The sequence below is a fragment of the Acanthaster planci genome, linkage group LG02 (assembly GCF_054643075.1).
Source record: "Acanthaster planci isolate LZ-2023a linkage group LG02, COTS_SCS, whole genome shotgun sequence".
Lineage (NCBI taxonomy): Eukaryota > Metazoa > Echinodermata > Asteroidea > Valvatida > Acanthasteridae > Acanthaster > Acanthaster planci.
Genome location: NC_141778.1, coordinates 34,153,179 through 34,166,007, shown reverse-complemented (window position 1 = coordinate 34,166,007; position 12,829 = coordinate 34,153,179). Strand labels below are relative to the sequence as shown.

The window sequence follows — 12,829 nt, the reverse complement described above, 5'->3', positions numbered from 1 at the left end:
ACTTATGTACATGTACAGTGTATAAAAAGCAAACATGCAAAAGAAGGAAAGTCTTCAGAAATATTCAGTACAGAGTTTAGAGTTAACATTCAATTTGCCACACCTCTTTAAGTTGCAAAACTTTGAATTACAGGCCATTCACCCCTGGTTTTCCTTAGAACTGCAACTAGATTCACATGTGCATTGAAAAAGCTGAACAATAAGTGCAAGGGCACCACCAGTTCCATAATTTATAATCAGGATTGAAGCCTGATTCCTTCGAGGTCAATTGACTTCTGCATTATTCTGTCACCTTGTAAGTGCTCAAGTGGCATATTTGTCTTATTTTTTTCTTTTGCCCCAGTTACGGACAGGACACTGCACACAGGAACACCAGTCTCAATCCAAGACCCTGGGAATATCTACCAACTCCTGCCCTGTGTAGCTCTTCCCCAAGGTTCAACATCTCCCCTTCAAGGTTCGGTGGAAGCAACAAGCAACCCTTTGCCTTTGTGAACCTCAGTAAGCTAGGACAATCAGCATGTTTAGCTTAACTTGCCATGGTGAAGACAGGGCAAACCCCATTTTGTTACTCTAAGGACACTTCACATCCATAACACAGACATAACTTCAGGTAATACCTGTACCGCGGTCATCAAAACCACTGGAAATGTTTTCTCATGCATTAATCTGTGAATAAGAGATGTAATTTATTGTATTGGTAATTGTTTGGGAAGGCAATTTTTATTATGCTGCAGTGTCACATCTGATTATAGCGGGTTTGTCAAAGACCTCATTCATTGCCTTGAGACCTTTTCCCAGTGGCCTTTTCCGCCATGGTTTAGTTAAAATTTGTTGGCACAAAATTGTGATGCCTTTCATGCAAAATTAATTTGCCACTAAATTGTTACTTTTGCTGCATGGGAACACAAAGGCGTGTACACTTAAATTTCATGAATCTCAGATTGTACAAAATAGGTCATGTACCGTATAAAAATGCATGTGCAAGACAAGTTTTAGAAATGACCTGATTTTAGACACAGCCAGTTTATCACATTGAAATGACCTATAAATTTCAAGTGGGTGATTTATACAAAATGTATATAAATTTGTACATAACTTTAACACTTTCACTTCACATTTCAATTTCACTGAAGGTCTTGTTAATGCAACATGTGAATTACAATTTTGGAAATCTGTAAAATTATTATCATTGGTAATGTAAGGAGCCAATGCGTCACATGTTGCATGTTTTGTCAATACAGGAGTCTGGTTCCCAATAGCTACAGTATGCGAATTATTCAATAGGCTTTGTACAGTCTCAGGCCCTTTAACGACAGGAATGAGAAAGCCATGTGGTTGAAGCACCTCTGTACCAGTTCTGCATGTACATATTTGATAAGTGGCACGCATTGTGCATTATAGAGTTTTATGTACATGTATGTATTTAATTAACAGGTGTAGTTCAATATTCACGCATTACCAACTTGATCTCAACACATTCTCTAGCCTGATACTAGCCTGATTTTGACATTTCATGCATCTTTCAATGTCAGTGTGATGGTGACCACATGCAATGTGCACGCTACATTATCCTATCCAGTACCATCAACTTATCTTCTATTATTCATGTTTATTGTAAACTTAGCAATGAAAATGACCTTTCTGTCCTTAAATTACTGTAGAGATGAAGGTGAAGGGTTTCATGTATTATATAGTGTACAGAGAAGTTTATGCGTGCATTTATTCAGGGGCAAGTGTACATGTTCATGTGTGTTTATTTGTAAGTAAATTGTACATGTATCAAGAGCTTTATAGGATAAAAATATGCCCACTTGTGACCTGTCATGTTTCATTGAGTCAAAAGTTGATTCTTAGTTTGAAAACTGGATAACCATTGCTGTATATTACTGTGTGTTAAGCAGTCGTGATATACAGCATGATAGATTGATCTATGCAAAGTCTGGCAAATGTTCACTTGAAAAGCTATCGCTTGCCATTGCACTTTAAACCACTCCAAGCATCCTTAGAACCGCAGCTCAAAAATCAACAATCAGCAACTTTTGACTAAGTGCAGAAAGACTGGGGTCATATTCACATGGACAATGTGGTGGGGACTGAGAAGCAAAAGATGCTTGCCAATATGTAGTGTTTACAAGAGGGGGCCTTTACAAAACTTTTATTGATTAGTGTAGGTAGCCTTTTATGCTTAGGGCTTCTTACTGATGTGTTATTGATTGGGATCTGGAGAAAAACAAATTTGAATCAGCCTCAAGCAAGGTATTCTGGCAGGTCTTTAGTAATGAGCGCTTGTTTTGCAAGCTTGCGAGGTGGACTCTCACAGTCTTTAGCTGTTTACCATTAAGATATTAAAACTTCAAAAGTTGCCGCAACTGCAAAAGTAAAGTTACCTTGGTAAGTTGTTGATGGAAATCACTATGCTTCATTAAACCATGTTTACACGTATGTTTACAAGCAAGGGCAGACATTTCAACAGAAAGTACTTCATTAATTTACTAACATTGGGTAATTGAGATAAATTTTCTGTATGGTAATGATGTATACACTTACATTTTCTGTATGGTAATGATGTATACACTTACATGTACTTTGATGTTTTATCTTAAACAGCAAAACCAAGGTAGTCTAGGCCTTCATTCACAGTCAGTTGAACTGTTCAACTTTGAACCAAAGAAACAGTAGGCCCCCTAATAATTAATTTAATGAGAAAATTCACTCCAAAGCAGTGAACCAAATTCATAGAACTTGATTAAAACAAATTTCTTACAGATAATGCACTGTGTATTCGGTCATGCAGTTGAAAATTTGTTTGCATTTACTCTAAAACTGATTAGTTGGATTTTGAGAGTGAGAATTACAGCCTTGTAATCAAAACGTAAATTTATGTAGCCTTCTTAAAGTCCATCAAACCTGTATGTATTTACATACAAGTGTGCAGTCATCTGATAATTCTGATTAAAATCATTCAAGTGTATACTGAGTTAGACTTTTTCTCAAAAAATCGATCAAACGTGGCAATAACATCAAATGATATTACCCAGTTTTATGCCAAATAAAGTCAAGTTGTCAAAGCAATTGTGCATTCCCCCTCTCAGACAAGTCAACATGGTTGCAGTTTCTCACTGTTTGTCACTTTTACGGTTAATTTTTCAAAGTGTATGGGAAACCTTGTCACATTTTCATCTGAAAGCCAGATGGCCTCACCACCAAGTGAGATTGGAATCTAAGGAATTCAGGGAAACACCTGGCTGGTTGCACAGACTAAAACGTAGGCCTATATTTGTGTTGTACTGTTCAGATACATCTGATCTTGATTGCAAAGTCCTGGTCAGTCTGAGGTTACAGAGGGAGGGGGTAAATCAAGATACGTCAACCAGAAGCTCAAAATGGGAGGGAATATTCTGCTGGTTTTTCTTCCATGAAATTTAATGCTTTGTATGTTCAACCATGGACCAGCAAGGCAGTTCATTATGCAAGTCTGTTTTAATTTCATGCCAAGATTTGAAATAGGTTCTATTAACAACAGCTTGAAAATGTCTTTCAGACTTATGATAAACCACGTTTATGTATTGTATGTACAAACACTTGGTCAACTCAAACATTCCTTAGAAAATATGAAGTTTAAAATCCTGGTGTCTGAATTACAACAAAGAAAGTTCAATTACATGCAAGTGCTACATAGGTGTTTGTGAACTTGTGACCCCAACAGCAGATAGTGGTGATGACCACATTATGAAGACTAAAGTGATGATATGACACCTGTTGAGCTCCATGCATAAAACCTTTTTAGCAAATCTCAAGTATTTTATTACCTAATATTTTTTAGATAACTGGTCACAATGGATAAAATGGCCTCCGCTGGATTTCCATTTGGAGAACATTTTGTGTTAGTAGTCTTAAGGGTATTAAGTCTGGTCACAATACTCATGGGTGCAGTTTCAGGGCTCTTAAAATACCATGTCTTTGATCAGTTAATCAATTACCAAACTGAAGTGAACTTGGGACACTTTCAAAAGAGAGAGGTGTGTCTATTGTTGACATGAAGGTCATTTTCAGCCTAGCAATAATACCCTCAAAGTGGACTTCACCTTTTGTTCAGGGATTAATGAGCCTAAGCTTTTGGATTCCAAGTAAAGGGACGTGACAACACAACAAAGTGTTGAAGGACCTGTCTTTGATCACTTTATAATAACCCCAACAAATGCAGTGTTGGTAATTTATAAAACATCATGACTCACTGAAATTGTCAAATTGTTCTTTTTGTGGCAGACCTTATAAAATTTAAGCCTTGGAAGTTATTGGTAGAAACTTCAGTGATATTTATGCAGACAGAAAGGTGAAATTCGTGCCTCAAGTAGTGTTTACACTTAAGTTAACCTTGCAGACTGATCAAATACATTTGCTCTAGTAGGGTTTTTCAGGCTATTCTTGAATACAGTATCATGAAGTTGATTAGACTGATATTAAAAATGTATGTACTTTTTGTGTAGTACTCATTGATGGCAATTGAAAAAGTGCCCTTGACTAAGACAGTAATCTGGCTGTTTTAAGAGTACAGTTTTGAACAGTATCACATAGATACTTCTGAAATTATTAAATGAACCGGTGTGAAAATGCTTTTCAGGCTAAAGAACTTCCCAAAGATTTACCCAGTTTGAGCAGGGTTCCAGTGTTTTTGCAGACCTAAGGACAGTTTTATAGAGCTGCCTCACCCCTAGAAATTTGCTTTGTAAATTTACTTGCTTAAAGTTGGATGATCATGGCCTTAAGAACTTAACCTGTTTTGATTTACTATAAATCAACAACTTTTGTAAGCTAAGTACCTGTCTAATAAAAATAATGAGCCCTGCTGAAAAGAACCCTGCATGCATCATATTCACTGCGTAAATTACAGCTGATGTACCATGACAACTTGTAAGGCAAGTTACCCATATCCTGAACTGCTTACTGTCTACATCACTGAATCATCATTTAATAGCACACTAAATTTGTTCTTTGGAAACTTTCCTTACAATGTGGTGCTTTTTTGGGCGGATAGACTCTTGGTCTCACCCCATACCAACTGCTTTTTGGTGCCGACAATGGAGTATTATACATGTATCTATAGAATTACTAGATATATTGTAGTCAAGAGTGGATGATATTCTAAAAGAGTATATTTATATATTGGAGTATTTCGCAGAATTCATTCTGATAAGATCTAACATCTTATTTGAAAAAAATTGTAGAAATCATACAACTGAATTGTTGAAGTTTATCTTTATGGTACATGTGCATAATGTAGCTTGTGAAGATGTTGAAAGTACAGTAGTGCAACTGTGATTTGGAGATGCATTGTAAATTTTCTCCTGTGTAAGTACCTGAATTCCTTCCAAGTTTATGACATTCAAAATATGTTATAAACAAGCTTACTTAGGTATTGCTTTGATATGGATTGATAGATTGTGCAGGTGTCTAAGAAAATCTTACATTTAATGAAATACCTTCCTACATAATATTTCTGATTCTCCCAAGTGCCACATGTGTGAATATTGTGAGAGTATCTGTTTGAATTGTCTTTTCACTCAAATTCGTTCTTCCGATCAATGTTTCTGTTTTGGGCCTTTTGAAAAGATTTTTCTTAAAAGTTACACTGTGAGTATGCATAGTTTAGTTCACACAACTTTTACCATGCTGTGTTAAGTTGGTTTACTTTTGTCTGTGGATCTGTCCTAGCCAGACATAAAAATGCTGCTTTATTTGCTCAGACTGAACATTGGCAAAGGGTTTTATTTGTTCTCTTGTCTACAAGATATGAAAGGTTTGCTGCCATCAAGTAAATGTTATTGGTATTTATTAGGTCATACCGAGGAAATGGGTTCTGAGAAGTGTTTCAATGGAAAACCAGTAGCCAGTACACCATGTTTGTACTTGTACATAGTTAGCATGCATGCATGCTGAAATAAAGTGCCCAAATGTTATTGATGGCACTACTGTGAGTGAAGTTGGCAAATGAATTCAAAGTGTGGTTGTCATCGGTGTAATGGCACCCATCACACAGTGTGTTAGTGACTGAAAAAATGCATGTACTTCTCTGATTTCGAGATACAAAAACATAGTTACAGCGTCAAGAAAAATTTAAGGCAATTCATGTAACGTGCAGTTTTTGAACTTGGCTTGTTAGTGACTTTTAAGATTTGAGAAAGATTAAGACTATGTATCTAGTAAAAACGGAATGTGTTGCAGAAGTGATGTGTTAAATAAAATAAGCTAAAGAATTCACACGTGAGGAGAAATTCACACAGAATCTGTACTTACATCAGTCACAGTGGAACTTCTTGTTATGCTTGTTCTTTGCTTGAAAGGAAACATGGGGAAAAGTACACCGTACCAAAGGCTTTTCATCCCATTGTGAGGACGAATTGAAGCAAGTAATCCGGTGAAAGACCTGGGGTCTCTGGACTTCCCAATAAAATTTCTCACACAACATGTTTGAAATGTTTCTGTTTATGCAAGACACAAAAGGTCTTGCCCATTTCCCTTTTAAGGGGGGGGGGTTGCAACTTAAGAAAGACAGCTGAAGAAGTGCAAAAAAATCGGCAATGCAAAGAGGCTGAAACTGTCAAAATGCTGCAAGCAGGATTTCTGTTTACTCAGAAAATATGGAGTGTTTTTGCATGGTATATGAGATAAAAGCGCTCCGAGCTGTTCCCTAGCCCAGGTGCGAGTACCGAGTGGAGGGCGAACACTCACAACCTGTTGGGAGGGTGGGAAGTTCATCAAATCCAGTATTTTGTATTTTTCCATGACTATATATTTCAATGATTTCCTTAAAGTGTGAATCACGATCTATTCTACTGACTTGTTTAATCTAGGGAAAGGTGTTAAATGAACAGATGTTTACAAAGTAACAGAAAGCTATGAAATTTGAAGGAAACCTGGGGGTTACTAAATTTACTGCATGAGTCATGGTTGAGAGAAAAGCTTCCAATTTTTCAGAATATTATTTCAGCTGTAGCTTAATTGATGGTTGGTACCGGTACGCAGGATCTTTCTTGGCCAGCTATAGACTGTGTTAAATTGATACATGCACTTCCTGAGTGGTCTAGCATGCCCTTTTTTTACACATACATTAAATGAAGAAACAGGATTCTTTGTGCATGCATCCTTTGTTCTCATCTGACCCGTTATTCAACTCTACATTGTATAATTTGATGGACCCTGAAATGGCTCAGTGCAACCATAACTGATTAAAGAATGGATGGATACGAACAGATGGAGAGTGACCTGGTTTTCCAAAGGGTCAGACAATGAGACCTTGGTCATGGCCACTGCTGGGCTGGTGGTCAGTCAGTCATCAGAACATATGGGGCACTTGATGTGGCTATAGAATATCAATGCTGAGAGATCGTGTTTATGAATATTTTGGACGTGAGCTGTGCCATTCAATGAACCCATCATTTGACTGGTGGTCAGCATAAAAAAAACTGTAACTGGTGACTATCTATCCTATTACCAGTGCTAACAGACATATGCAAGTCTGTTTTTGTTACTGGATGATTACACTGATAGTTAAGATTTTAAAGAAAGCCTCCTTACAATCTTTATGCTAAAACTTTCTCCACTGTTTTCTGGTCCAAAGCTTCACTGACTTTTAGTGACAGGAACATTTAAAGCTGCGGACAATATGAAACTGACAAAAGAACTTAATTACTTGTAATGGTTACTACATGTATGTATGCATTTGGCAGTTTTTCAGAAGAAGGCCCTTTGCAACATTTTACAACTTTGGCGAGATTTTCCCCATTATTAACATGCATATTGGGTGGAAGTCTCTCCTTTATGATAGTATCCGTTTCGGATATGGAACAGTAATGTACATGGTACCAGTCTGTCTTGTATTAGGACATTGCACCTGTTCTGAAAAGAGCACTAATTGACAGGTAATGCATGTAGCATGGGAGGGGTGCAACAGGTGTTACAGCTGTGATAAATGGCATCAACTTGACCACAATAAATCATTTCCCTCAGATTCCAACTTGCAAAATTAGTATTTTTGTTGATGTAATATTACAATCGAAAAGTAGCTCAAATGGAATCAATTTCTGCATTCCCTCAACCAACACTTGTCACATTCAAGGATACTCTCATTTCTCACTGGCCAAATAAGCTCAAACCACAGAACCATTTGTGTACCCAGGACACATGGGAAAAAATGTGCACCACTCTATGTAACCCTACCCCAAATCTATGCCCAAATATTTGGCAGAACAAGAACTTCAGCTCTTTAAGACAAACATCTTTAAGTCCATCACCATTGCTTCCAGCCCTCCACAGTGTTCCTGAGAATACTCTCCCCATTCTTTCCTGCAATGGATTAATTCAGTCAAGACGTCACATTAAAACCCTAGTCGTTCCATTAAGGTATTCCAGAACTTCAACAAGTTCAAAAGTTGAATCACTTTAGCAGATACACTAACCCTGTACACCTGTACTAGTCGGCCCTCTGAACCACAGTGCAAATACAAACTACCAGCAAGCCAATTATTCTGACCATGACCACACAAACACCAAGGGCTGGAAAAAGGCAGAGCGGTCAATTAAACTTGACCCCTTTCTATAGACCAGTTCAATTTGCTCAGAAGGATAAGCCAAGTTTGCTGAATTGACAGGGACACCTTCCTTGACAAAGAATTCCTCAGCAGTGGGGATGAAAATCAGATAACAGTATCTGAGGTAGATCGGGCATAGTTGCTCCAACAATGATGAGTGAAGTTATGGGTTGCTGACCGGAAATTTCATTCCGTCATATTTTCCCCTTCAAAGGTTACTGACCACTACATAAGGAGGCTTGTTACAGGCTTGCAGCGACCCTCACACTGTAATTTGTTTGATCTTTAAATACATTTCTGAAGGAAATTAGCCAGGAAGTGTTGTTGATGGCATTGTTAACTGACTGGTTGTGAATGAATGATAAAATAATTAGTCTGCAGGAACGGCTTCAAATGTCTTAATTTGCTGAGTGACAAATCATAGAGTCCTTTTCAATAACCGTGAAAAAGGACCTTTTGAATAGAGGGAAAAACTGAGCTGGAAGATGGAAATGTTGAAATTAAAGATGACTTGTTATTCATTGATTTTTTATTGAATGCTTGGAAAATTAACTTTGCAATAGTTAAACAAACAAAAGCATTTAACCCTATCTCATTATAAACAAGATTTCCTTGGATTTTAAGTTTCACACTTTTCCACTTTTGGATCTCTGAAAATAACGGTAGGCTTACTGGTAGAAAAGTCCAGGATCACAAAGGTATAGCGCCAACAAAGATAACTGTGCACACTGCCAATATGTGATTACCATGCCCCATCTCAGAGGCACCTCCAACAATGTTTCCCCTTTTTAAGCCCAAAGGCAAAGGAAACGTGCCTACTGTGGCCATTGTTTGAGGATTTTAGGGGGCTTAGGGTGGATAAGCTCAATTATGGCAAGTCAAAAACAGTCCTGTTTCTGTGGAAAGAAAATGCCATTGATGATTTCCACAAAGAATGAAAAGGGGGAAAGATTTTAATCTGTGATAGTTTCTTAACGATTGCAAACCACTCCTCTTAGCTTTTTGTGAATTCATGCATAAAACCCTCAGAAAAGCCACTTCATATCAGCATGATTACTGCATATCATTCATTCTTTGTCGTCCTTGACATTTGTATTTTGTGGTATAAATGTACAGAAAAATCCTAAGTGATTCTTGAGTAAAGTGTTAAAACTGGTAAATGACACTAAATAAAGTTCAGACTTCTTTTCTAAAGAATTTTTTACAAAGAACTGTGGTAATACTGTTATGAACAAGTTTTTGGCTGTCACCACAGAATTGACCTATCTAACTTTTTAACTTCATTTTGCCAGGGCATTTTCATCCACAACCTTTTCTTTTAAATATTACACAAAAGGCCTGTTGCAAGCTTCCCAGGGAAAATGTATGTTCCCTGACAACATTCACCATTATTGAAGAATTAATCACCAACTGCATAAAATCCATTGCCTTACAAAGAGTCTTCTAAATCAATTAATATAAAAACCTGACCAAAATAAACACCAAAAAACACTCTGAGAATAGATTCAACTAAATGGACAAACAGCCCACTTGATTCTGACACACATGACCCAGCCTAATTGCAGTTTTGCAAGCAGGACATTTGAGGTTCTTCACTGTTCCCTTCTCCCTTTTGAAAATGTGGGATTTATAAAGGGGGGTGAATTGGAGGCATTTAGTGCTGACTGGAGGAGGGATGGAAGAAAAGGGAGATACACTGGAAGCCAGTTTTGTGGTAGCTAGTAGCATTAACGGTTTGCTCCTGGGTGGCAAGAATCAATTGCTCTTTTTCCTTTTCTTTTCAACAGAATAAAAGAGATGATTCTTGCTGAAAGAAAGTCTCTGGTGAAGTTTTAAAAGGCCAGTACAAAGAAAGTTTCAGGTTATCGACAAAGTGAGGAGATAGGGATGAACACAGCAAGCAGATACATGTTACCTACACTGATTATAGAACCTGTCATCAATTCACTGAATCTTAAGGGCTGCTTCAAATCAAAACTTCAATTTTGACTCAGCCACAATTTTAATCCGTTTTTGGAGGTTTTTGCTCAAAACAAAATTGTTTTTCACACGAGGAGCTTGAACTGTATGCTGTCAACCCCAAACAAAAGTTCTAAATAAGAACATTATGCAGCAATACTACAATGAAAGGTGAATTTCAGCAAACTTTAAATGTCTACCACCCATTATAAAACAGTGAGTAATGTACATTAAAGTGTGATGAATCAAAACAGAAGACAAAATCAGTAAATGTTTCTCATTTCTACGTGACAAGGGGGAATAACACATTAGGAATACTAGCTGATTATTAATTATTATTATCTTTGATGATTAGAACTTATGATTCAAAGCAAGAAAAAGCTGCAAAATACTGGCTTCCCTTACAACTGACAACTCACAGTCTTAGCCTCTTACATACAAGTACTCGGGGGGCGCTGTCAAATTTTTCCGTTGCTAAGGAAAAAAATATGAAAATGAAACGTTACGCAATACCACTGTGACTTTGAACTTCCATGCGATACTGTAAAGCACGACAGACACAACATTTACTTTCTCCGTGTTACCTTTAGACGAGCCAAAGCGTTCCAGACGTTGTTGTGTCATTGAAGGAAAGGTAGGTGAAAACCCAAGGAAGAAACAAAAGCTTACTGAAAATCAAGTGTGTTGAAGTAACTGTAGCAGACGAACCTTAATAAGTCGTCATTTCCCGATGAGGGCGCTATGGAAAAACAGCGGTCTGGCATTAGCCAGCGCCCATTTCTGAATCATTGGCTGAGTTCGGGCGGCTTGTTCTCGTTTGTTCACGAACAGCTCAATTTGTTGTTCGTGGGTCGGTCGTTCGGTAGTTAATGTTGGATAACTGGGCTAACTTCTTTTCCATTTAAAAAAAATCATTTCTGTCAAAACTTTCCATTGTCGTCGGCTTTGTAAAGCCATATTAGTACTTTTCGGAGCTGTTCAAAATTCAAATTTCACGAGCTTTTCCATGTGTTCGTGTGAAATCCTGACGAGGAGGTGGTGTGTGCATGTGAACCTGTTCCGAGAACAGTGTTCTTGTGTCTTGTTCCCGCCGTTCAAGCGCGAGAACACGAAATCCGTGTCAAGAACGGACAGCCCGAACTCGACCATGAACATGCGTTTTCGCTCTTCGCGCAGAGCCGGAAGGGGGCGCTGGGCCGGAACGACTGATTGCCTTGCAGGGTGCACTGCCCAAGGGAAATTCTCCGCCAGGACGAGGCGCACAAAAAGTACCCCTAACTGTTTGTTTTAAAAAGAGGATATTGTGTGGCCCAGAATGAAGTCCCTATATTCAAGAGCTCCCATCCCAGGGCAAAGCAGAGAAAAAAAGGCCATTGAGAAATTGTCCCAAGAGCCAGATAAATTGGGGGGGGGGTGTCATTTGAAAAATGGCTGCTGACAGACTTGGCAACATTCACGTTTTGGGGGGTGAGTTTGTTTTGGGCGGATAATTAAAAAATTCATTGGTTAACCTACTAAAAATTGAAAATCAAATGAAATCTGAAGGACCAAACAACACATTGACTTTTGTTTGAGAGGCCTGAGGGACTTCAGTTGCCTGCCATGGGGCTCCAAACTTGGTTGATTTTACACTATTTTCAATGGAGCTTGAATTAGTTCAGTGCACCCTACAGAGGCAGATGTCAGGCGCGCATAGCTGTGTGTTAAGCAAGCGCGGCGCATAGGCTCCGCCTTGTGCGTTGTGCGATAGGGCAGTGGATCGGAAGTCACTGCTTGGTCATGTGAGCGTGGGCGTGGTCAGAGCAGCGCGAAAGCTATAAAAGGCGCGCGCAAGCGCAAGCAAGGCTTAGTCGTCGCGTCCTGCATCACGCAGTTTCCCCGTCAATAGCGCCCTCCACTGGTGTATTGGTTGAGTGTGTTCATGAATAAACCAGCCGCTTGTTAATTGTTGTATATAAGTCAGGAGTCCAGGCGAAGTTTATTTCAAGTCAGGTCTGTCTGGGTTACGTCATTAAGTTTCGACCAATCAGATTAGCCATCATCTCGACGAAGACCAACTTTATTGGGGGACGGTATACTTCGGTCCCAACGGACTCGTCCCTAGCCGCTCAGGGACTCTCCGGCGTGCCGTCCGACGCACCGCGCCTCGAGGAGGAGGGCGCCCTCGCCTTCGTCGGAGGGGCGCGGCGCCACAATAGTACACCCGGCCGTATGCGTGATTCCAGCCAGCGAACAACGACAGTGTATTTCGCGAAATTATCCACCGATAGAGGGTGGTC

At 38.8% G+C, this 12,829-nt stretch overlaps 2 protein-coding genes across 9 annotated transcripts in view; one reads left to right on the top strand and one right to left on the bottom strand.

The window, feature by feature from the left end:
• LOC110983738 (uncharacterized) overlaps window positions 1-6,261 on the top strand; it is a 69,435-nt gene extending 63,174 nt beyond the window's left edge. For all 7 annotated transcript variants that reach the window (XM_087133668.1, XM_087133667.1, XM_087133669.1 and 4 more), the window contains one exon: window positions 344-6,261. The gene's annotated coding sequence lies outside the window, so the exon portion shown is untranslated. The remainder of the gene's footprint in view (window positions 1-343) is intronic.
• Window positions 1-11,253, bottom strand: part of LOC110983736 (crystallin J1A-like) — an 83,894-nt gene extending 72,641 nt beyond the window's left edge. Inside the window, exon 1 of one of the 2 annotated variants that reach the window (XM_022243246.2) lies at window positions 11,135-11,253. In XM_022243246.2, coding sequence (XP_022098938.1) covers window positions 11,135-11,174 — 40 coding nt within the window. In that variant the 5' untranslated portion in view covers window positions 11,175-11,253. The remainder of the gene's footprint in view (window positions 1-11,134) is intronic. The other variant, XM_087133675.1, reaches the window with a different exon arrangement.
• Window positions 11,254-12,829: the final 1,576 nt, after the last annotated feature.